Below are 23397 nucleotides of genomic sequence, written 5' to 3' on the forward strand. Positions count from 1 at the left end.
ACGACCCAAAGAGGTGCTTTTCCTGCGCCGTGGCCCACATTCACCAAACAAGAGGGACACACGGAGGCTGCGCTGTGAGGCTTTTTGTTTAGCTCCCTTTCTGCCACGCGGTCAGTCCCTCTCACCCACCCCGGGTTCTCCCATAGGATCCCAGACTTTCAGAGAAACAGCAGAAGCCAACGGAATTGAAAAATAAAAGTCCTTTATTGTCTTCAGCGCTGTAATAGGGCTGGGACGCTAGGGTGACTCGGGTACGACTTCCCCGCACCCGACTGTAGAGGTGGATGGCGATTGTAGAGGAGGATGGCGCCTTTGGCCGAAGGGCAGAGTTGTGCCCACATCTCCGTTTCCTGCAGTCTCTGTACCCTCTGTGAGAAATCAGTAAGACCCAGACATCAGGCCTCCCTTTCTCTTGGGGCTGTGTCCGGAGTTGCAGAACCTCAGTACGCCTCTACTGTCCCTGTTCTGGACTTTTCCCTTAGGTAGGAGCTAAGCCTTGTGCCCCTTGGAGATCTCTGCCTCAGGTATCCTCCCCCCCTATCACCAGACCCCTTGAAGGCCTCAACTCCACACCTGTGTCTCCACGAATATGATTCCTGTAGACTCGTGGGCCTCAGGTCCCCCATTCATGTAATAACGCCTGACCTCCTCTGAAGTTAGGCTGCACCTAGGCAAGAATATGGGAGTGACTTGGTTTGTGTCCAGACCTTATAGGAACCTTGCAGAACTCCAGTTGCCTCAAACCCGCTCCTTCCCCACCCACCTCACCCCGGATCCTGCACCCCAGAGCACTCACTGGACATAGAACTCTGCACTGGCTCTGCCCGCGCTGGTCTCATTGCAAGCGATGCCCAGTAACAGTGGCTGGCTCAGCGTGTGCAGTGGCAGGTTCACCTGTGGCAGGGAGTCCCCTGTCAGGCTGACCTCTCAATGGCCTGTTTTATTGTTGGTTGGTTGGTTTGGTGTTCTGTGTATTTGTCTTTGTTGAGAGAGGGCTTCATGTAGCCCAGGCTAGCAAAGATGACCCTGAATTTCTGATCCTCTGCCTTCATCTCCTGAGTGCTGGGACTACAGGTATGTGTGTATCACTGTACCTATATCACACGGTACTGAAGATGAAACCCCAGGCCTTGTACATGCTAAGTCAGTGTTTCTCAACCTGTGGGTCGCAGCCCCTGAGGAAGTTGAATGACCCTTTCACATAGGTCACCTAAGACCACTGGAAAACACAGATATTTATATCATGGTTCCTAACAGTAACAAAATTACAGTTATGAAGTAGTAATGAAAATAATCTTATTGTTGGGGTTACCACCACATGAGGAACTGTATTAAGGGTCGCAGTATTAGCAAGGTTGAGAGCCACTATGCTAGGCAAACAGTTTACCAGCTCATCCCCAATCCTCAATGGCCCGTGACCCTTGGCACTTTTGTTTTGCTAGCAATGTGTCCCATTAAACAAAATACAGGCTCTGGGTACGTTCATTTCACAGATGAGAAACGGGACAAATTGGCCAGGGAAGTCCTTTGTTTGTTTGTTTTGTTGTTGTTTTTTTCAAGACAGGGTTTCTCTGTCTAGCTTTGGAGCCTGTCCTAGAACAGGCTGGTCTCTAACAGAGATCCACCTGCCTCTGCCTCCCAAGTGCTGGGATTAAAGGCGTGCACCACCACCCAGCCTCAGAGACGTTTTACTCAAATGAAGTTGAGACTCTCACATTTTTTCAGCAAATATAGGAACAGACTAGACTATACATTTTTCTCTGTTTCTACTATAGGAAAGACTCTGAGGACCAAAGAATCATGGCCACGGCATTAAGGCCATGCTCTTTCTCAGTGCCAGCGAGGCTCATGCAGACCCTCACTCCAGCCCAGGCCTGCGAGTTTCTAGCAAATTCTACCCCTTCATTCATGCCCATCTTATCTGGGGCCCCTGTCACTCACCTCATCACAGATCTCCTGTAGGACACTGGAGAAGAGTTCCCGTACCACCAGTTCCCCAGGGAGGTCCTTGTGCTGGGGGCTACCACCAGGGCACAGGGCCTGTGAAAAGTTTAGGCTCAGCCTTCATCTATACCAATTCCAACACTGCTTTTCCTCTTGTCAATCTCCATTGACAATCTAGAGCAGACTCAGTGTGGGAGTCTTGGCAGTCCCCTAACCCAGGCCCTCCTATTCCAAATAAGCAGTCAGAAGTCTAGCTAGGAAGGATTACATGGATTGGGTGAGAAATGACATCTCCCTTTCGGTCTCTCCTCCCATGTTCCCTAGCTTCCATAGGTCTGTTTCAGCTTAGATCTATAGCTGGGTGTCCTGAATTGCGCAGTGTGCACCCTGTCTCCTCTCAGTACTGGTAAGAGTCATGGGCTATGCTCCTCTAGACCCAGTTTCTCCTGGACAGCCCTCAAGCAGGCCATGCAGCATGGGAGGCTGCAGGCTACAAAATGCCGGTCCGCTTTTCCCTTTAAGAGAAAATGAAACCAGAACTAGGAGCTTGGACTTTGCACCCTTCTATTCAGTCAGTCATTTTACCTGAGGTTCAGGGTGCCCACCAGGCACGTCCACCAGCCCAGGTGCCTCGGCTACCTGCTGAGAGCGGCGCAGGAAGACAAGAAAGTCATCAGCTGTGACCAATGCGGCACCCACCCCCAGTGGGTCTGCCAGATAGGCTTGCTTGTCACCCCAATCTGTAGCTCCCTGCTGCCGCAGCCAGGAGGCGGAGCTGGACCAGTTGGTGCCCAGGAAGTCCCGGTAGGAAGTTAGACCCAGCTGCAGGAGCAGCTGTGGTCCAGGTGAGCCGGATGCCAGCTTGGCTGAGTGAAGGCGGAACTTGGGAGCATCAAAGATCCAGGGTTGGGTCTGTAGCCGGCTCTCCCAGATGGCAGTAATAGTCTTGTCTCCTCCAGGCAGTGGACGACGGTCATAAGCTGGGCTTAGCTCTACTGCTACTTGCTCCTGGGACAGTCCCCCAAGAGGGCAAAGCAACAGGAGGGACACCTCGGGGTCCATGGTTTTACAGGGACGTTCTGGGGAAAAACACCGATGGTCATCCTGTAACTCTAGGGAACGAGCTGAGCCTCTCTTCCACAGAACTCCTGAGAATGACCCAACTCTTCTGCAGATACCTGACTTGCTTGGGCAGCGAGTATCCTCCCAGCAATGAGCCTAGCAAGCGCCAATGAACACTCCAGCTGCCCCGAACCCCTAAAACCTTTGGTCATCCCTACCACCCAGCAGCTACAACGCTCATGGCCCCCAAACCAGGACTCCTACATCCAACCTGAATACGTTGAATCTACTCCCAGGGTCTGGAAGCAAGCTCTCGGAATTCACTGGCCGGCTTGGTTCCCAAGCTCCACCTCTTTCCCCTCAAGCGGAAGTGCCCGCCCCTTTCCTTCGCGGCTTCCCATTAGCCAGTCCGTGTCACGCGACCCGCCCTCCGCAGCTGAGCGCTTCTGATCCCGCTCACCTTGGCGTCTGTCCGCACTCCAGTCCCGAGACCCGGACGGCAGATCCGCCTTCCGATTCCGGAGAGCGGGGTTCGATCCAGATCCCTCGGGCCTCGTGGCTGTCATTGTGACCCTGGGCAAGTCTCATCAGCTGGGCCTCAAATTTCCTTGTGTGGACCAGAGGTTCCAGGGTGGGATGAGCAATGTGGTTCTCTCATTCTGAGCTTTTGTGACTTTATAGGCAGAGTGACCACACGTCTGTGCTCTCTACAGATCTTGGCCATGAACGCCCCTGGAGGAAGGAGGCAGGAAGGTAGAAGGACCCATAGACCCCGGGAACAGGTGTGCACCTTTCCACCCTCACCCCCACGGTAGCTGGACAGGGGAGGGGACCCTCGGAGCCTTGGCTTCTTGGTGGGAAGACCGCAGGACCAATGGTCTCAGAGACCACTGGAGATGTTCTGGTCTACCTTTGTAGTAGGGCTCAGGGCTAGTTACTGAAACCCAGAAATCCACCACGGGACTCTTTCAGGACCGAGATGTGCAGTTGTCTAAGGCTCTGTCCTATGTCCTACGCCACGGAGCCTTGAAGCTGGGACTTCCCATGCGAGCTGGTAAGTGAGCACGGTGGAAGATGGGAGGAAAAGCAGGAGCTCAGAGAGCAACTGGAACCTCGCTTCTTCAACTCTTAACACGGCCCCAGTAGGAACACAGAATACACACGCTCTCCGAATGTATAGGAGAAACAAGGCCCAGAACCCCTTCCATGGCCTCTAGAAGAGAAGCCCCTGCCTAGGCTGGGCCTCATGATGTGTTTTTCAGCCAAGTGGCCCTATACAGGCAGGGGGGTATACTGAGGCAACTGATGTTTATTGGATGGCTACTCTGGGTCAACTACTTAGTGCTTACTATATTACTATGAAGCATATATATTTTTTAAAGATTTATTTATTATGTATACAGTATTATGTCTGCTGCAGGCCAGAAAAGGGCACCAGATCTCATTACAGATGGTTGTGAGCCACCATGTGGTTGCTAGGAACTGAACTCAGGACCTTTGGAAGAACAGGCAGTGCTCTTAACCACTGAGCCATCTCTCCAGCCCTGCAGATATATTTTTAAGTGTTTTTTTTTTGTTGTTTTAAATTCTGTATGTGTATGAATGTTTTGCCCGTGTGCATGTATGTCTGCATTACATGCATGTCTGGTGCTTGTGGAGGCCAGAAGAGGGCATTGGACCCCCCGGAACTAGAGTTCAGATGGTTGGGAGCTGCCATGTGAGTGCTGGGAATCAGACTTCCTTTGGAAGAACAGCCAGTCCTCTTAAGGACAAGGGGTCATGTAACCTAAGCTAGCTTCAAAACGCCTTGAATGTGTGATTCTTCTGTCAGTATCTCCCAAGTGCTGGGCTTATAGGCATGTACCACTGTGCCCACCATGAAGCTGTTCGCCTTCCTATATAAGTTAAGAAAACAGAGGCTTCGGATAGAAGAAATGTGTCTTCTTAGCAGAGTGCTTGCCTAGCAGGTGCAAGGCTGTTTCAACCCAGCACCGAAAAAACAAAATGAGGCCCAGAAAGGGAAGCCTTCCTGCAGAGCACACAATGGGAGGTCATGTGACCTCCCAGGCCTAGCCTTTGCTCCTGCTGCCTGTGGCTCCCTTGTTAAGCACAGCCCTGGCTCCTGAGCACACCCCCACCCTGCAGATGGCTTTGTACCCCTGCGATCCCTTCTGCAGCTGCCCCAGTTCCACAGCTTCTCAATTGAGGATGTGCAGCACGTGGTGGATACCAACGGAAAGCAGCGGTTTGCCCTGCAGCCAGGCGAGCCCAGCACTGGCCCTCTCATCAGGGCCAATCAGGGCCACTCCCTACAAGTGGGTGACAAGGGGCAAGTGGGAGGGAGAGCCAGCTGGGACCCCAGTTGATGAAGGTCTCACTGCTGCCCATTCACACATTCATTCCCAGGTACCTGAGCTGGAGCTGATGCCCCTGGAGACAGCACAAGCCCTGCCTTTGATGCTAGTCCATGGCACATTCTGGAGGCACTGGCCATCTATTCTACTGAAGGGCTTGTCGTGCCAAGGAAGGGCGCACATCCACTTGGCCTCAGGATTGCCTGGGGACCCTGGTGTCATCAGTGGTAAGTGTCACCCCCACAAAGGTCACAGCTTCCTTTGTGTGAGACCACCACTCAGACTTGCATGGAGCAGTATATCCCTACCCCACCCTAGAGCCCCATTCTGCCCAAATGCCCCGGCTCCAGTCTAGATGTCCCTGCAGGCATGCGCCCACATTGTGAAGTGGCGGTGTTCATCGATGGACCCCTAGCCCTGGCAGGTAAGTGTGGACCCTCTTGCAACTCTCCCAAATCTGTCAGAGAGGGGCACCAGTCACATCCCTACCTCTGTGAGCAGATGGAATCCCCTTCTTCCGCTCTGCCAACGGCGTGATCCTGACTCCAGGGGATGCTGACGGCTTCCTGCTTCCCAAGTACTTCAAGGAGGCCTTGCAGCTGCGGCCTACCCGTGAGTGCCAGATTGCCATCTACCCTGGGTCCTGAAGCCTGTGCCCTTCTGCCCTCCCATAGGCTGATTTAGGTGTTCCTTTCTTAGCAAATGTTGTGTCTACCTCAGGAAAGCCTCTCCCCTTGGCTGGTGATAAAGAAGCAGAACATCAGAATGGCCCCAAGCACAGCTCCAGAGGAGGAAGAAGAAAGATCCAACAATAAAATATTTATTTATTAAAAAACAAAAACAAAATGACTCTGAAAACAGTCACAGAAAGAAAATCCAGTTTGAAAGAATGATTCCTTGTTCCTTATCCATATCTGGACCTCCTCACGTGCTTCGGGACTACATATAGGTATGGGTGTGAGCTTCTGCCAACAGGGCAAGAGGAGGGGCACTGTGTGGCTCAGAGCCTACCATCCCTAGGCTGGGTGGTGGCAGCATCTACCCCATCCAAGGGCCTTGGCCTGCCGGCAACAGCAGGTGCGTGTGTGGCGTGGTGGAGCAGTGAGTTCAGGAGCATGCGGGCTTGTGAGGATCCCTGGAGGCGCTAAGTGGAGCAGGGGCAGCCTGGCTGCCCTCAGAAGGCCTCATGGCCACCCGTAAGCTGCAGGAATAGGTCCTCGTCCAGCTCCTCCCCGCGAGCCCGCTCTCGAGTAGACAGGAAAATGTAGCCCCCGATGTACTCGTGCACGATACGGCAGCTGGCGGACACACAGCTGAAGGCCACATTGATGTGCTCATCAAATTCAATGGCCACCTGTAGGCGGGTGGTCACAGGTCCAGTGGGCAGGGGCAACAAGTGGCAGCTTCTGCTCTGCCCTAGTTGGGTCTGCTCTAGCCGCCTGGCCCTGGCCCCGCCCTCCCTTGGGGCCTACCTGCCGAATGTCCCAGTTGACATTCCACTGACGCATGTTGCTGAAGCGCCAAGTCTTGACCACATCGCCCACGGCCAGGTCAATGCGGATCAGTCGGTTGTTGGCAATGCCCAAGATCTCATCTTTCCTGCTGCCCTTGAACCTTATTCCCAGGGTGGAGAAATATGAGTGGCAGCTACACCGCGTCTGGCCCTGGAGCCTACCCCGTGTGTGCGCTGCTCCAGAACCCTCAGTGTAGAGCACAGCCTCACCCGCCCCAGTTTTTCCTAGCCTTAAGCTCCTACTCTGGAAAATGGGATTATTCAAGGTCTCAGGTTGGCCAGGCTGGTGCAGCATGTCTGCCATCCCAGCAAGGGGGTGGATGCAGGAATTCAATCAAGATTGGCATGTGGTGGATGAAGCTCAGTCTCAAAAACCAGTGTGTGTGTGCGTGTGTGTGTGCACATGCACTCACATGTGTGGGTAGGGGATGAGGGAGGTGTGTAGGGGACTGAGAAGATTTTTCATTCAATAAAGTACCTTCCTTGCAAGTATGAAGACCTGAGGTTGATTCCCAGAACTGGTAGTGCATGCTTGTGGTCCCTCGAACAAGACAGGCTGGGAGAGACTGCTCAGTGGATAAAGCTCTTGCCACACATGCGTGAGAACATAGACCCCTTGTAAATCTAATGCATCTGCAGTGTGCCTACAGCAAGTTAGGTAGAGGTGGGAAAGTCTCTGGACAGCCTGAGACCAGGTAGCCTGGAACACAGTGATGAGTAAGACCTCTTGTCTCAGCAAGGTGGACGGTAAAGATGCACTGAGAGGCTATTCTCTGAGCCGTACGTAGTGGCCACAGCATGTGTACGGACACACTCAGAGATTTAAAATGAAAACATTAAGAAAAAATAGGGGCATCAGGCTTGTGTGACTACTGTTTTTACACATTAAACCATTTCCTAAACCCACATTTATTTATTTAAGAGTGTCACTTTGGCTGGGTGGTGGTGGCGCACGCCTTTAATCTTGTAGTTCCAGGGCAGGCTTCAAAGCTACAGAGAAACCCTGTCTCGAAACACCAAAAAAGAAAAAAATAGGGCCAGCAAGAGGGTTCGGCCCCCTTGAAGCCTGACGACTTGAGTTTATCCCCAGGACCCACATGGTGGAAGGAGAAAATCAGGTCCTGTAAGCTGTTCTCTGACCTCCACATGTATACATGCACAAAATAAATAAGTTGAAAATGTGAGATAGAGGGGCTGGAGAGATGGCTCAGCTGCTAACACAGTGCTTGCAGAAGACCCAGGTTTGGTTCCCAGTACCACATAGAGGCTCTTAACTCCAGTTCCAGGGCATCTGGTTCCTCTTCTGGCCTCTGGGCACTGAGCACTGTATGCTTTCATGTATATTCATACATGAAAAACTAATTCTTTTTTCTTTCTCTTTTTTCTTTTTCTATGTGGTACTGGCTGTCCTGGAACTCACTCTGTAGACCAGGCTGGCCTAGAACTCACAGAGACCTGCCTGCCTTTACCACCTGAGTGCTGAGATTAAAGGTGTGTGCCACTACTGGCCTGGAAAAAATACTTAAATTTTAAAAAATGTAAGGTACTCAGGAAGCAGAGGCAGGTGGATCTCCGTGAGTTTCAGCCTCGGTTACAGAGCAAGTTCCAGGACAGCCAGGGCTACACAAGGAAACCCTGCCTTGAGAATACCCCCCTACCTCCGCAAAAAAGTAAAAATAAACAAGATAACACCTGAGGTCACCCCCACATACACTAACGCATACAAGATGCAGGCATCATAATATCATTTGGCAACATTAGGAATAGTTCATGCCTCTAAGTAACGATCTTGTTTCTTGTTTTGTTTTGTTTTGATTTGTTTCAAGACAGGGTTTCTCTGTAGCTTTGGAGCCTGTCCTGGAACTAGCTCTTGTAGACCAGGCTGGCCTTGAACTCACAGAGATCCGCCCACCTCTACCTCCAGAGTGCACCACCACCCGGCTAGAAATGATCTTGTATGTATCATCATCAACCACATGTCATTTATCTCTCTGCAGACTTGGGGATGAGTTCTCAAGGTTCCCCCTATAACACCAGGGACAGCTGGCTGAATTCTCAGGTTCCCCCTATAACACCAGGGACAGCTGGCTGAGTTCTCAGGGTTCCTCCTATAACACCAGGGACAGCTGGCTGAGTTCTCAGGGTTCCCCCTATAACACCAGGGACAGCTGGCTGAGTTCTCAGGGTTCCCCCTATAACACCAGGGACAGCTGGCCAAGGCCCAGAGAGGGAAACATCTGTCACAGCTGGGACATGCACTGGGTCTTCCACTTATCTGGCACGAGTTCTACTCTTGGATATCTGTGATGGCGCACACTGGGGAATACACAGAACCCCAGGGAAAGGTACCACAGAGAACAAGAAAGAGCAACATGATTGTGTGCCTGGGACCCATGTGGGATGTAAGCACAGAGCAGCTGGTAGCAAGTGAGGGCAGAGACGGTGCTTTACAGGGCTGGAGTCATACCTGACCATCACATAGGAGATGCCGAAGTCGGGCAGGGATTGCCAGGCCTGGATGAAGCGCAGCTGGGCCTCGATCAGCGAGAGTTGGGCCACATTTTGGTGAGCTTCCAGGATCCGTGGGGTGAGCTGAGGGGCCATAATAGTAAGGGATTCTTAGGGCCTCCCCTTATCTAAAGTCCCTAGGATTCCCCCCAACTCCCTGCCTGCCCCGTTGAGGGCACAGTACACTGAACATGGAGCAGGGGAAGGTAGCCATTGTGGTACCAAGGCACATGTGACTGAATCAGGCCCTACAATAGACCTGGAACCTTCCAGAGAGGTGTCTGGGACACAGCAAAAGAAAAAAGTAAGCACAGGGGTTCCTTAAGGAAGAAGGTTCTGTTGAAGGTCCAGGGATCAAGGGTGACTAGATAAACACCATGGTGGTTCCCACACACCCACCCCCCACTTCCTCTGGTACCTGCTTGGCCTTGAACTTTCGCTGGAAACGGGGAGCCACCAGGCCATAGGGGTTAAGGCCCTCGGCAGAGGCTTCAGGGCCCTGGGGGGTTCCTGAGCCTCCGCTGCCACCACCGGCCCGCTGCAGGCTAAGGAAGGCCAGAATGGCTTGCACCTCACTGGCATAGCTGCTGTCCGCCATAGTACGGCCCTTGGAGGCCAATCTGCAGGCAGCCATCCACTGCGCATACTGCTGTTCCTGGAGGGACAGAGAGGGAGGTAAGTAAGCTCTGGCCACGTTCACGCTTACCCTGAATGCCATTCCAGCCCTCCTGCCCCTTGCTCCTCCCACTCCTGTCCCCCCTTCGGTCCAGTCTGCTCACATCCTGGCAGCGCAGGTAGATCTCACTCATGCCCTCCGGTGAGGGCACCAGGAGTTTGATACAGAACTTCTGGCCAGAGACATTGACATCAGGGACCACCTCACAGCCTGCAAGGAGAAGGAGGTGGCTAAGAGGCCCCTGTAAGAAAGCCAGCCCCACCACCCACAGCTGCCCCTAGGAGGAAAGGGCTGAGAACTTTGCTGCCAGTGTTCCCTCACCCTTGAGATTCAGCTGCTGGATAGGGTCCCCGGGTGATTCGTCCTGGCTCTTGTAGTAGGAGAGGGTGGTGTCCTTGAAAACCACCCAGTGCTGGCGGTAGCCCTTCAGGGTCAGCTTCCGGGGCCTGCAGGGAGTAGGAAATTGTGAGCCACGGCCCCCTTGCCTTCCCTTTAATCCCCTCTCTCCCCCCACACTTAACCTGAAGATTCGGAGGTGGTCCTTGAGTTCCGGGATGGTGGTGAGGCTATCCTGGGGGAGAGAGAAGAGGGAACCTTGGGTCCCCTACCTGGCCCTGGCCCTGGCCCTGGCCCTGACCCCAACCCCATTCCCAGCCCAAGCCCCTCCTCACCAGCATGTCTGAGGGTGCCGACCCCTTCAGCTTCACCTCCAGGTTGTTCAGGGCTGCATCCAGGTCATCCAACCCCAGGTCCCCAGAGGCCGGCTCCCCCACATCCCCACTCAGGGACAATTTGTTGATGTGGTACTAGGGACATAGAGTCAGTTAGAGCTGAGTCTGAAACCCATCTGACCCCAATGTTGGTCTTCGTTGGAGATGGACTCCCTTCTGGAAGGCCTTTTACCCTGTGGCCCAGCACCCTGGGGTCCCAGGCACCTGCAGGGCAGCGAACACCATCATCTCCTCTTCAGTGCAGTCAATCTCCTCTGTCAGCAAGTCCCAACGGGCTTGTTCATACAGCTGGGTCAGCCGGACTGGGTCTGTCTGGAGCAGCGGGAGTTCAGGGGGTTCAGCTAGTCAGATGGCACCTGTCCTGGATACTCAGGCTCAGCTCAGCATGGACAGCAAGTCCCCAGCTCTACCCTGCTGGCCTGCCTACCCTAGGCAGGTGGTGCAGCTTTCTCCATAAACCTCTGCCCTATTGAGCCCCATGCTGAAGGTAGGCAAGCAAGGAGGAAGACAGCTCCTGAATGAAGTGCTCCCAGAGTAGAAGGAAGAGAGCATTCCGGGGGGGGGGGGGGGTAGATCCCTCAAGCCATCAGGAGAGTACAGACCACAGGAAAGAACTCCAGGAAGGCTTCCCTGAGGAAGAGACCTACAGAGCAGAGGCCCACGGGGTGACAGTGGACCACTAAAGGAAGAAGTGAAAGGAAGAGTCAAGGGCTTCCCAGAGACCCGCAGAAGTGCACACTCTGACACCCACCAGACCGGAGAGGAAGGGTATCAAAAAGGCAGAGAGAGGAGAGGCAGCCTTGAATGAGTAAAGCCCTGGGTTCCATTCCCAGTACTGCATGAAACTGAGCTTAGTGGGAAGCAGGAGGGCCGGGAGTTCAAGACCAACTGTGACTGAGATCAGGCCGGGCCACATAAGACTGTCTCTCTCTCTCTCTCTCTCTCTCTCTCTCTCTCTCTCTCTCTCTCTCTCTCTCTCTCTCTCTCTCTCACACACACACACACACACACATACACACACACAGGCAGAACAGAATGGCTTATCAAACTGTCAAGAGAATTAAAAGGCAGACCATCGAGTGGAGGAGTGGATTCAGGAGCCAGCCCTCTGACAGATATTCTTATCTAGAGTGTGTAGAGCAGACCACAAACCAGGAAGGACAGACAGCTTAGGGCAGGAACTGCCCAAAATATGAAGAGAAATGGCACTGGAGAGGCCAGCCAAGTGGTTAATAGCTAGAGTCCCCGAGTCACTGGGGAATGTGGGTCATATCACAGGAAGAGTCAGTCTACTCGTTGTCTGGGGGCGGGGGTGTTAGGGGCAGAAAACTAAAAATGGGCACAGAGAATATTCTGGAACAGCAAAAATGTTTTAAAACTGGATGCAGCAGGTTGGAGAGATGCCGATAAAGAACACTGACTGCTCTTCCAGAGAACCCAGGTTCAATTCCCAGTATCCACGTGGCAGCTCATACCTGTCTGTAACTCCAGTTCTAGGGGATCTGGTGCCTTCACGTAGACATCCATGCAGGCAAAACAATGAACATAAAATAAAATAAACTGAAAAAAACCTGGAGGTGGTGGCGGCTGTACAACCACCATGCCCGATGGCCAAAAACAAACTGCTAAGGTTGGGGGTGCTTGCAGCAGAAGCCACATCTCAGTGACGCTATGGGGCAGTCTTTTGGCATAGTGGCTGTATCATAAAAGCAGCAAGTAGCAAGTGCCACTGAGGTTGCAGCCACTGAAACTGTCACAGCTGTTCACGGGGAAGTCTACTTGAGGTGCCCCTGCATGCCCTATGTCCCACCTCTTCCTCCTCTGAATCTGTGCACACAGTGTTTCGAATTACACATTCAGCTTTAGATCTGTGGGCTCCAAATCCTGATCCAACCAACCACAGACTGATGGTATTTGGAAGGGACTGGCTCTAGTGGGGTGTGGTGGCTCATCCCTGTAATCCCATAATATGGGAAGTTGTAGCAAAAGGATTATCATAAAATCCAGACCAGTTTCAGCTACACAGTGAATTCTGTTTATTTATTTATTGTATTTTTTTGTTTTATTTTGTCTTGTTTTTCTTTCCTTTCTTTCTTTTCTTTTTTTTTTTTTTTTTTTTTTTTTTTTTTTTTTTTTGGTTTTTCGAGACAGAGTTTCTCTGTGGCTTTTGGAGCCTGTCCTGGAACTAGCTCTTGTAGACCAGGCTGGCCTCGAACTCATATCTTGTTTTTCTTGAGGTTTCTCTGTGTAGCCCTGGCTGTCTTGGAACTTGCTCTGTAGACCAGGCTGACCACAAACTCAGAGATCCACCTGTCTTTGCCTCCTCAGTGCTGGGACTAAAAGTGGGCACCACCATCACCTGGCTTTACACAGCAAATTCTAGAACAGCCTGGAGTACAAAGTGAGACCATATGTTTTTGTTGCTATTTTTGAGACAGGGTCTCTCTACATAGCCCTGGCTGGCCTGGAACTCACCATGTAGACCAGGCTGGCCTAGAACTCAGAGACCCTCCTGTCTCTGCCTCCTAAATGCTTGCCACACCGTGTGGTGCTACACTCCTTTAACCCCAGCACTCCAACTCAGGAGGCAGAGGCAGAAGGATTTCTGTGAATTCAGAGTTAGTCTAGTCTGCATAGCAAGTTATAGATTAGCCAGGCCTACAAAGTGGGAGCCCCCCATCACACACACACAGACACACACACGAGAGAGAGAGAGAAAGAGAGAGAGAGAGAGAGAGAGAGAGAGAGAGAGAGAGAATGTGCATATGTACATCAGGTAGGAAATTGCTAGTTAGTTACCTAGAGATGGATTAGAATACAGGGGACATTAGTAGTTAAGTAAAGAAGCTCTTACCAGGCTAGAACCTGGGTTGTCAACCCCTCACTCACCCTTCTTGGTGCTTCTTCAGCCCTCACTTCCACAAATATTGAAAAAGTAGTAGTTTGACCCTACTGATACACACACACACACACACACACACACACACACACACACACATATATATGTAATTACTATTATTATTGCTTGCTAATTTGAGACTGGGTTTTATTGCCCAGGCTGACCTTGAGTTCATCATGCAGCTAGGACAGGCCTGAACTGCCCACCTTCCTGCTTCAGCCTCTCAAGCTGCCGGAATTACACCGCCAGGCCTGGCTTTGCTCACCTGCTGCTCTGAAAGTGGTATGTGGTGGGTACCGTGGTTGTGGTGGGGGCTGGGCTAAGGGGCCTGTGCAAGTCAGTGCGGGGAATCCAGGCAGTCCTTAGCAGCACCTCTCATCATATGGACAGTTAACTCTGGGTAGGCAGATCTCAGCAGTGGAGGAGTCCGGCCCTGCAGGCCCGGGTTCAACCCATGACATCATGTATGTCACCTATCAGCTCCAAAGAATTTGACCATGAAAGGAAATATGAACACAGCTATTCTGGGCTCTGCTAAGAACACTGTTTATGGCTACCGTTTGTAGTCATAGCCACGTTGTTTGTACCAAACACCATAAACACCAGTAGATTAGTAAGACTCAGAGAAATGTATGTGCCGTGTGGGAGGGGAGGGAAAGGGAGAGGGTGAGACAGCTGAGTCTTCATCTTCTGAGAGCCAATAGCTGTGCGCAAATGCAAGGTCACAGAGCAGGGCTCTGGGCTCAGGAGCACACACAAGTCCTAGCTAGCCAGGAAACCAAGTTCAAGACTAGCCTGGGGAATAAAGTGAGACTCTCCAGGGGACCTAACATCCACCTAGACATACATGCAGGCAAAACACCAATGCGCATGAAATAAAAACAAAACAAATAAAAAAGAAAGCAAGGACGAAAATAAAAACAACATTGTTAAAATCTACCTTTCCTAGAGAACAGAGTGGGGTGGAGAATGGTTTTGCTGCAAGTGCCAAGAACTTGCTAGAGCAACTGTGGTCCAGTCCCCAGTGGGACAGACTGCACAGCGCCACCCGCTCTCCCGGCAGGGGAGGTGTGGTGCAGGATCAGGGCATCCCAGTCACTGGGAGGCAGGAGTAGATGGAGCTGGAGGCTTAGCAGAGGCTGGGGAGGAGGAGGAGCAGTGACAGGCAGCAGGGTTCATAGGAAGGTGGTAGGAGGCTGGGGTGCGTCCTCATCGGACAGTGGCCTGCACAAGGCCACTGCAGCTGTGGCTGGGCCTTACTGAGCTGAATAGCAAACTTCCACAGGGGTCAGGCTGGCTTCCCAGAGCCTTAACTCTAATCAAGGATTTTTGCATTTTATCTGTTTGCAGGGCTGTAGATCCCCTCAGTCTTGAACAGGCTAGGCAGGTACCTCTGGGTTCATCCTTAGCCCCGTAAACAAGATTTTATAATACTGTGCCAGGTCAGTGTTGTTAAATAGACCATGCTAGAGATGGGCCGCTGGGCATGTGTGGGGTTATCTTAAGTTACCTCATGTGGGAAGACCCACCCACAGCAAGGTGGGGAGCCATGCCTGGGCAGGAGAGCCTGGGCTTTGTGAGTGGAGAAAGGGAGCTGGCATGTGGTGGGCAGAGTCCAGCCGGCCTTCGTCCCTGTCATGAGGTGCTGTGCTTGAGTTGTGACTAAAATAACCATTCCTTTGTGGAGTGGTTTTTGTCAGGGTTTACCTCAGCACCAGGGAACAAAACCAACACAAACAATTAAATAAAGAACTGTTTTACAAATGACTCAGAGTCAGTAGAGTAGGGTTGCCCCTGAGCTACAAAATGACACCAGTTTTTTCTTTCTGTCTTTTTTTTGGGGGGGGGTGTTTTAAGATACGGTTTCTTTGTGTAGTCCTGGCTGTCCTGTAGACTAGGCTGGCCTTGAACTCACAGAGATCTGTCTGCCTCTGCCTCCTGAGTGCTGGGACTAAAGATGTGCACCACCTCCACTGGGCTAAAATTCAGGGTTTTTTTGGGATTTTTTTTTGCTATGTTTTTTAAAGATTTTATTTATTATGTATACAGGGCTCTGCCTACATGCCAGAAGAGGGCACCAGATCTCAGTATAGATGATTGTGAACCACCATGTGGTTGCTGGGAGTTGAACTCAGGACCTCTGGAAGAGCAGCCAGTGCTCTTAACCTCTGAGTCATCTCTCCAGCCCTAAAATTCAATTGTTTAAAAAGACCAGCAAAATATCTCAGTGGGTGAAGGCACCTGATGCCAAACCTGACAACCTGAGTTTGAACCATGGGACTTCACATGGTGGAAGGAGAGAACCCACTTCTGCAAGCTGCCCCCTGACCTCCTCCACACATATACGGTGGCACACAGGAACTCTCTCTCTCTTTCTCTCTCTCTCTCTCTTTCTCTCTCTCTCTCTGTCTCTCTCTCTCTCATATGCACAGACATACACACATACAATAGATAAACATGATTTTAAAAAGAAGAAGGGGCTGGAGAGACAGCTCAGTTGTAGAATATTTCATGTGCAAGCAAAAAAAAAAAAAACACACCCAAGTTCATATCCCCACCACCCATATAAACAGGCTATAATACCAGCACTCCAGGCAGAGACAGGCAGAACCTTGGGTTTCGCTAGCTAGCTGGCATAGCTGAATCAGTGAGTTCTGGGTTCTGTGAGAGACAATGACAGAAGACACCTGACAATGACCTCTGGCCTCATGTGCACACAGGGGGCAGCTGAGGAAGAGGAGAAATAGAAGGCACAGAGCCTGGGTACAGCTACAAGGAGAGAGACACACCCTTAGCCCCTGGGATACGGGAGCTGTGAGAGAAAGATAATTCCAGAGGAAGGGGCATTGGCTATGTCCCTGCCATAAATGAGCAAGTAAGATGCAAGCCTGTAATCCTAGTCACTGAAGGTGCTGAGGCAGGAAGACTGAGAATTCAAGGCCTGACTGGGCTATAGAGTGAGTTCAAGGCCAGGTTCCACAACTTAGATAACTAAGCAAGACTCTGCCTCAAATTAAAAATAAATAAATAATAAAAGTTCAAGGTTGGAGACAGCTCAGTGGTTAAGATTATTGACTATTCTTCCAGGTTCAGTTTCCAGCACCCACATGGTGGCTCATAACTCTCTGTAGTTCCAGTTCCAGGGATCTGATATCCTCTTCTGGTCTCTGTTGGTACCAGGCACATGTGCTATACAGACATACATGCAGAGAAAACACCCATACAAAAAATAAAATAATTCCAAACGGCCTGGGATAGTGGCTCAGTAGTTAAGCATTTGTCTAGCATTTGCAAAACAAAAACAAAAACAAAATGAAACAAAACAAAAAACCAACCAAACAAAAAGCCCTAGGTCTAATCCTTATTACGGTGTGTGTGTGTGTGTATGTGTGTGTAGGTGGGATGGAAACATGGGGCAGGCTGCATGGAGGCAGCAGGTGTCCTCTTGTGTGCAGATGTGGGTAGAAGACAGCAGGAAGCTTGGCTCAGGAGAGAACTTGGAGGGACTCTGTGGACAGCTTAAAACCAAGTGCTCTGTAGAACACCATGCACACGTTTGCCGTGAAAGGCAAGGGTAGGAAGAGCAGCCTGTGGGCCTGGGCAGTTGGTGGAGACAGAGGGCTAGACTACACTGTTACAGAGAAGAAACAGGCATGGAGGGCTAAGAGTGGGGCACACCGAGGCCACCCTGCAAAGCTCCTTCTCCACCTCCCAGGCCCTGCAGGCTCAGGTGGCCTCCCTATGCACAGCTCAGAACTTCCCCACCAGAGACTCATACTCCCCAGCATCCACCACTCTCTGCACGGATCTCTGCCATGAGCTCCCAGAAGGCAGGTCCTAAAGAAACCAGCGCTAAGATTTGTTTCCATCTGCCTTAGCATCGGAGGCCCCTAGCGCATTGGTAGGATCGATGCGTAGAGGCACAGATGAACATGTGTGATCAGACAAACCAATACCTACAGTGGCTAACTCCCCAGAGATAGACTTCTTATTCCAGAACCCAGCTCACCTTGGGATCCAGGTCAAAGAAGCTATAGTACTTAAATCGCAGCCAAAGCACGTCCCCGGCCTTGACACCTTGCTGCATGAGGCACCGTGAGGAATCCAGCCACCTGGGTGTAACAGAGGCAGAGTCAGGGCACAGACAAGAAGGGCCAGAAAGCAGGGAGCAGAGGGTAGATGAGCTAGGCCCTGGGCAGGGTGGTCTGGGTGTTGGTCATGCACCTGCTGTGGAGCTGGGTCTTGTCAGACAGGGAGCTGGGCCTCGGCAGGCGCTGGAGGAGGAGAGGGTCAGGTGGTGGCTGTGGCCGGCTCAGCATGTGGTAACAAGCCTCAGTCTGGGCACTGTCCGAGAAGTGTGCTGGCATGCCTCGGAATAAGGTGGGTGCCACACCTGCGGTGCGGGCAGGAGTCAGTCAGGCCTGGCCTAGTCCTGGCCTCCCAGGCTTCACTCTGTCCTGGCCCCAGCCCATGCTGGCCATGCTCACTCACCCCCAGCTAGGACAACCTTGGTCAGGTCATGCACCTCCTCCTCAGGCTCCTTCTCCTTCTTCTTCTTCTCCTTCTTTTCTGGAGCGCGAAGCAGGGACAGCTCCTCGGGGTGCCTGATACCTGAAGGGAGTAAGGGCTCAGCACCAAGGGTCACCTCCCTACCTTCCCACATAGACACCCCGGGGAAGTCCCAGCCCTTTGGGAGGCTGGGGGAGAGGCTCTGGCAAGAACAAGCTTATGCGCTTTGGCCTGGGAAACGAAAGGGGCCACAGCTACTCACTGAGGAGGCGGCAGATGGCAGCTACAGCCTGGAAGAGGGGCTTGGAGAAGCTGGCACGCAGACGCAGCACACGACGGTTGGGTAGTCGCAGGATGACGGGTCGGTGCTGTGGCCCAAAGAAAAGGCGGGCATCTGCCAGGATCCCATACTTGTCCAGTGTCCAGTGTGTCTGCAGCAGCCACTGTTTCTTCTGCTCCCACCAAATGGCATGGTCAGACCAGTCCTGCTTGCGATCTGTGAGGACCCAGGGGTGTCCATTGGCTTTCAAAGGCCATGCCAAATCTTATTCATTTCTGCCCCAGCACCAAAGCCACAGGTGAGCCAGATTGGGCTGGCTCCAAAGTGATGGTGGAATGGTTGATAGCTGACCCCTTCTGGGTTCAGCTGTTACATCACTTCCCAGGGGAACCCCCAACCCAGAATATGGGTACCCCAATCTCATACACCATTGAGTTGATTGATGCCTTACAGCCTATGTATCTTCTGGGATGCTTGGCTCAGTGCCCTTTCTATTTATATATTCTTGTTTTTTGTTTGAGACAGGGTTTCTCTGTGTAGCCTTGACTGCTTTGGAACTTGCTCTGTAAACCTTAGAGATCTGCCTGCCTCTGCCTCCTGAGTGCTGGGATTAAAGGCGTGCGCCACCACCGCCTGGCTTCTGCCAGTGAGTTTTGACCCCTGTCCCATCCTGGACTCACGCCAGCTCCTGACCTGCCTCCCCACTGTCACCAGAGCTGCCAAGTCCTGGAGAAGCTTCTCTGCCTGGCTCCTTAGGACTCTGAGCTCCCCTCCAGAGGCCTTCGCTCTGCTCCCACTTCCTCTCCAATCTGCCTTTTGCTTTTAGTTTTTAAACTTGGGGCAGGGTTTTGCTGTGTAGGCTGCAAATTCCCTAGGGCTGGGACTGCCTTATGCCCAGCAGCCTTTGCTGTGGCTTTTTTTAATGTTTGATAGCTTTATTTTTTTATATTATTAAAAATTTCTGCCTCCTCCCCGCCTCCCATTCACCTCCCCCTCACCCGTCCACTCCCCCTCCCTCTCCTGTCCTGTAAGGGTTCCCTGCCCTGAGGGAAGTCCAAGTTCCTCCCCCCCCCACCTCCATCCAGGTCTAGGAAGGTGAGCATCCAATCAGGCTAGGCCCCCGCCCCCCAAAGCCAGAATGTGTAGTTGGAGCCAAATCCAGTGCCATTGTCCTTAGCTTCTCAGCAGCCCTCATTGTCCGCCATGTTCAGGGAGTCCGGTTTTATCCCGTGCTTTTTCAGTCCCAGTCCAGCTGGCTTTGGTGAGCTCCGATTAGATCAGCCCCACCATCTCGGTGGGTGGGGTTGCTGTGGCTTTGTTCTCCCCACCTGTTCCTCACTTTCCCCGGGGTTTAGTCTGGACCTGCTCCCTCTCCTCAGCCCTGCCCTCTTCTGGGGGCTGGCTATATCTCCTGTTTTATGACTTCAGCCCAGGCTGTCTTCAGCTGGGATCTGCATGCCATGGCCCTCTACTCTAATGGGCACGTCCATTGCTTCCTTCACCCCAGGCTCCTGTTCACCTGGCTCCACAGCCAGTGGTGGAAACTGAGTGCGGTGGGACTAGCCCCAGCCTTCCAAGCTGCCGCCTACTGTGACTGGACAGAGGAGCCCTTCCTTCCCAGGTCATCTAACTCCCATGGACTCTTCCCAACACTCAAGCACCATGCCTTTTGCTTCTAGTCCAACCTTGAGTTAATATCAATTTCACTTCTAAATCTACCTTTTCCGTCCTCTCTGTCTGGCCTCTGGAGCCATCATCCCGCCCCTGCCCAGCTCCCAGACGACTAGATGGTCTGCTTGGGTCTCCCTGGCTGCAAACAAGGGGCCATGTAAAGGTCTGCCTTAACACGGTCGTGCCGTTTCCAAGGCAAGTACCTAATCCCTCAAGAGGCCAATGGGCCTCCCTGGACTCTCAGGGGCATTGCCTGAGCTTCGTGTTTTGTCACTAACCAGGTGTCTTTACTGTCTTGAGGCCTTAACATCAAGGCTCCTTGAGCCCCTGGCATCAACATCAGGTCTTTCCTATTCTGGAAAGCACCTGACACTGTTCTTCCTAGTGTCAGGTCCCCCAAGGAAGCTCTCAGCATTTGGCACCAGCATGCAGGAAGGCAGTGGGAGGAGTGGGGATAATGTTGCTGTTGCTGGGGACTGAGGTCCTTGAACTGAAGTGATGCAGAGGTTCATGGTGAGGTCTAAGGCTATGCTCAGCCCTCTTGAGGCTCACATGCTGTGCCTGGGGCCCACCAGGCTCTCAAGCCCTTCTGTTCTGACTTGGCCCAGATCAAGTCTCCAACTCCATCTGACATCTAGTTCTGAGGGACCACCCCTCTGCTCCCCACTTCTGCTTTCACAGCCGCTTTGGGCCCTGCCTCCAGCAGTTCCCTTCCCTTGCCTTAGCCCTGTGATTTGGCGGTGTTGGGGCTTGTTTTGCCCAGTCACTCTGTTCCCTGTCTTGGAATGCACGTAGGGGATGGGTTGGGTCTAGAAAGCCTGCCTCCCATCCCTGTCCTACCTCAGACATAGTGCAAGTTCATTCTGGCTCAGGCTATCAGGAGCTCGTGTGGGATGCTTTCCGGCTCTGGCTATCGGTGGCTTTCCTACAATCCTCCACTAGGAAGGTTGATGAGAAGCCCCCATGGGGCCTTCTGGGTGACGCTGGGTGACTGATATCGCACCAGCCTACTCTACCATAACTTCCTGTGGGGGCAGGGCCTTCCACCCACAGTCACCAGCCTGCCAAGTGGCTTGCTGGGGAGGAAGGGTAGGAGAGTAGACCCCAGAAACCTCCTAGATATCCTTCAGATCTCAAGAATACAACTGAGGCCTCAGCACAGGCAAGGTATATAGGGGACCATGTTCTGCCTGTCCCTTGAAGACTGGACAGAACCAGCAGGAGTGGGAGGAAGGACGAAGGGAGAGGAAGTTGAAGAAACATCTCCTTTGGAACCAAACAATTAAGCTGTTGCCTGAGTCATTGTGACAAGGTTATCATGAATGTCAGGGCAGAGATGGCCCAGAAGTACTAAGGATAGCCGTCATGACTGCCCTGACCGTGTGCCAAACTGGGGACATGGGGGTCATGGGGACTCACTGATCTCCTCCACGATCTTCAGAAGCACCCCACCAATGTGCGACTCTCCTGTGACTCGGAGGGTGACAGACTGGGCCTCAGGGTCCTCCTCGCCCACAAACACCCGCAGCTCCCAGGATGAGTCGATATAGTCCCCAGAGGCTGTCTTCATTCCCGCCATGGCTGCGGCTGCTTCTGTTGAGGCGAGGTGAGCAGACGCTGGGATCTGATGGGGTGCCTACAAATAAGCAGGAGCCCTATGGTATACTGGGGAGGTGGGGAGGCCTTGGGGGCACTGACAGAGAGCTGCTAGAATCAAGCTAACCTGAGGCCCTCTACTCTCATAGTTGTTTGGGCTGAAGGGACAGTTCCCTGGAACTCTCCAGCCAGTTCAAGTCTCACAGGTGGGAACACTAAAGCCCAATAAAAACCCATGTCTTTAATCCCAGCACTCAGGAAGCAGAGGCAGGCAGATTTCTGTGAGTTCGAGGCCAGCCTAGGCTACAAAGCAAATTTCAGGACAGCCAGAGCTGTTACACAGAGAAACCCATTTCGAGGAAAAAAACAAAAAACCCTCACTGACTCAGGAGCATCTGCTGGCCACGAGAGCAGGTTGACTCTCCTCATAGCTCCGCCAAGTCCCATGTCCCACAGAACGTCCTGGCCCACAGCTCTAGGTCAGCACTCTAGCCCACACAAGCCTCTGGGGCGCTACCAAGTGTGGCTGCTGAGCGCAGAACAGTAGGGCAGGGGACAAATGAGTCCTTCCGGGTTTTGCACTTACCTGGCCTGCAAGGGGCTCAAGTTGCAGGTGGTGTGGAGCACCCGTCACCCCTGGCCTGAGGCTGCCTTGTCCTGCTCAGTTGCCTCCTTCAGGACAGCCCGGGATGGCCTTATCACAAAAGCTGTGCTAGTCTAGTCCCTCCCCAGGGCGGGCTGCTGATGGCTACAGGAAGCACACTGCCAACACGTAAAGGGCTCCATGGGGCCCTTGCTTCTGTTACCACAGGAAGTGAGGGAAGAGCAGAGGTGGGGCGATACCACAAAGCTCTCTCCACCCCACCTCCCTGGCTTCCACTGGCTGAATCTCCAGTCCGCTGTGAGTGGTACTGCCTATGGTGAGCAAGGGAGCCTTTTCAATCTTTCCTACCCCAAAATAGGATGTTTCCAAACCTACCAGCCTTGAATCTGCCTGAGTACACAGCAACAAGTCAGGGCTTCCACTCCCCAGGCAAAACCTCTACCTCTCATGAAACTTCCATGTGACTCCCATCAGGACCTCTCACCCCGTCCTTTAGAGGCTCTGGTGACCTAACAGTCCCATGCCCACCTCTGACACTGGGATGCCAACTGCTCTAAGTGCAAGACCCTTAGTGCTAGCAGAGCAGGAACCCAGCCTGTTTGGGGTTAATGACCTTGGCGGCAGTCAACCCGTGGAGGTAAGGCTGCTCTGGGGAGTCTCAGGGACTGGGGATGGGACAGGAAGTCAGTTTATGCAAACACAGGAGAGGGAAGTATAGCCTGCTGCTGGCCTCAGCATCTTGCTAGCCCAGAAAGCAACCTTCTGGTAGCAGATGAGGAAGTTCAGCGTTGGCCAGAGGGTGGGAGAAAGACAATGGTGTTAAGGCTTAGGACTATGCTCTCTCTCTAAGGGCGAGGGCAGCAGGAGCTGTTAGCAGCAGTGTTTTCAAATTGGCTTTCTGATCCACTTTGGCTCTGGGTTGGGTCTAGCATTCTCTGTAGCTAGCTGGTTTACTCAGACTGTACTTCAAAGTGTACAAAGTGTGAAGCATGAGCATCAACTCAAAGCTGATGAGCCTGCAGGTCTTCAATTGTTGAGCAACACTTCCAC

The 23397-nt window shown here is 52.5% G+C and overlaps 3 protein-coding genes across 8 annotated transcripts; 1 reads left to right on the forward strand and 2 right to left on the reverse strand.

The window, feature by feature from the left end:
* Positions 1-185: 185 nt before the first annotated feature.
* On the reverse strand, positions 186-3365 carry Nudt22 (nudix hydrolase 22). The gene is made up of 6 exons (XM_038326687.1): positions 3278-3365; positions 2530-3023; positions 1942-2040; positions 797-894; positions 574-667; positions 186-368 (listed from the first exon to the last, which is right to left on the reverse strand). The coding sequence occupies exons 2-6, from the start codon at positions 3004-3006 to the stop codon at positions 213-215; spliced, it is 924 nt and encodes a 307-aa protein (XP_038182615.1). The 5' UTR covers positions 3007-3023; positions 3278-3365; the 3' UTR covers positions 186-212.
* On the forward strand, positions 2501-7365 carry Trpt1 (tRNA phosphotransferase 1). 4 transcript variants are annotated; one of them, XM_038326719.1, is made up of 9 exons: positions 2501-2789; positions 3303-3583; positions 3720-3788; positions 3979-4060; positions 5152-5321; positions 5413-5587; positions 5728-5784; positions 5862-5972; positions 6081-7365. In XM_038326719.1, exons 3-9 carry the CDS (start codon positions 3729-3731, stop codon positions 6173-6175), a joined length of 750 nt encoding a protein of 249 aa, XP_038182647.1. In that variant the 5' UTR covers positions 2501-2789; positions 3303-3583; positions 3720-3728; the 3' UTR covers positions 6176-7365. The 4 variants fall into 4 exon arrangements, with proteins under 4 accessions (XP_038182647.1, XP_038182664.1, XP_038182654.1 ...); XM_038326736.1 differs by having other exon boundaries at positions 2501-3637; XM_038326726.1 differs by having other exon boundaries at positions 2501-3583; positions 3688-3788.
* On the reverse strand, positions 6160-22521 carry Fermt3 (FERM domain containing kindlin 3). 3 transcript variants are annotated; one of them, XM_038326675.1, is made up of 15 exons: positions 22330-22520; positions 21567-21783; positions 18459-18692; positions 18179-18298; positions 17912-18080; positions 17697-17799; positions 10993-11100; positions 10729-10863; positions 10579-10628; positions 10379-10503; positions 10161-10267; positions 9800-10036; positions 9341-9465; positions 6833-6974; positions 6160-6714 (listed from the first exon to the last, which is right to left on the reverse strand). In XM_038326675.1, the coding sequence occupies exons 2-15, from the start codon at positions 21724-21726 to the stop codon at positions 6535-6537; spliced, it is 1995 nt and encodes a 664-aa protein (XP_038182603.1). In that variant the 5' UTR covers positions 21727-21783; positions 22330-22520; the 3' UTR covers positions 6160-6534. The 3 variants fall into 3 exon arrangements, with proteins under 3 accessions (XP_038182603.1, XP_038182594.1, XP_038182584.1); XM_038326666.1 differs by having other exon boundaries at positions 10379-10628; positions 21567-21740; positions 22330-22521; XM_038326656.1 differs by having other exon boundaries at positions 10379-10628; positions 22330-22521.
* Between the last annotated feature and the right edge of the window lie 876 nt (positions 22522-23397).

The sequence above is a fragment of the Arvicola amphibius genome, chromosome 1, assembly GCF_903992535.2.
Source record: "Arvicola amphibius chromosome 1, mArvAmp1.2, whole genome shotgun sequence".
In the NCBI taxonomy this organism is placed as follows: Eukaryota; Metazoa; Chordata; class Mammalia; order Rodentia; family Cricetidae; genus Arvicola; species Arvicola amphibius.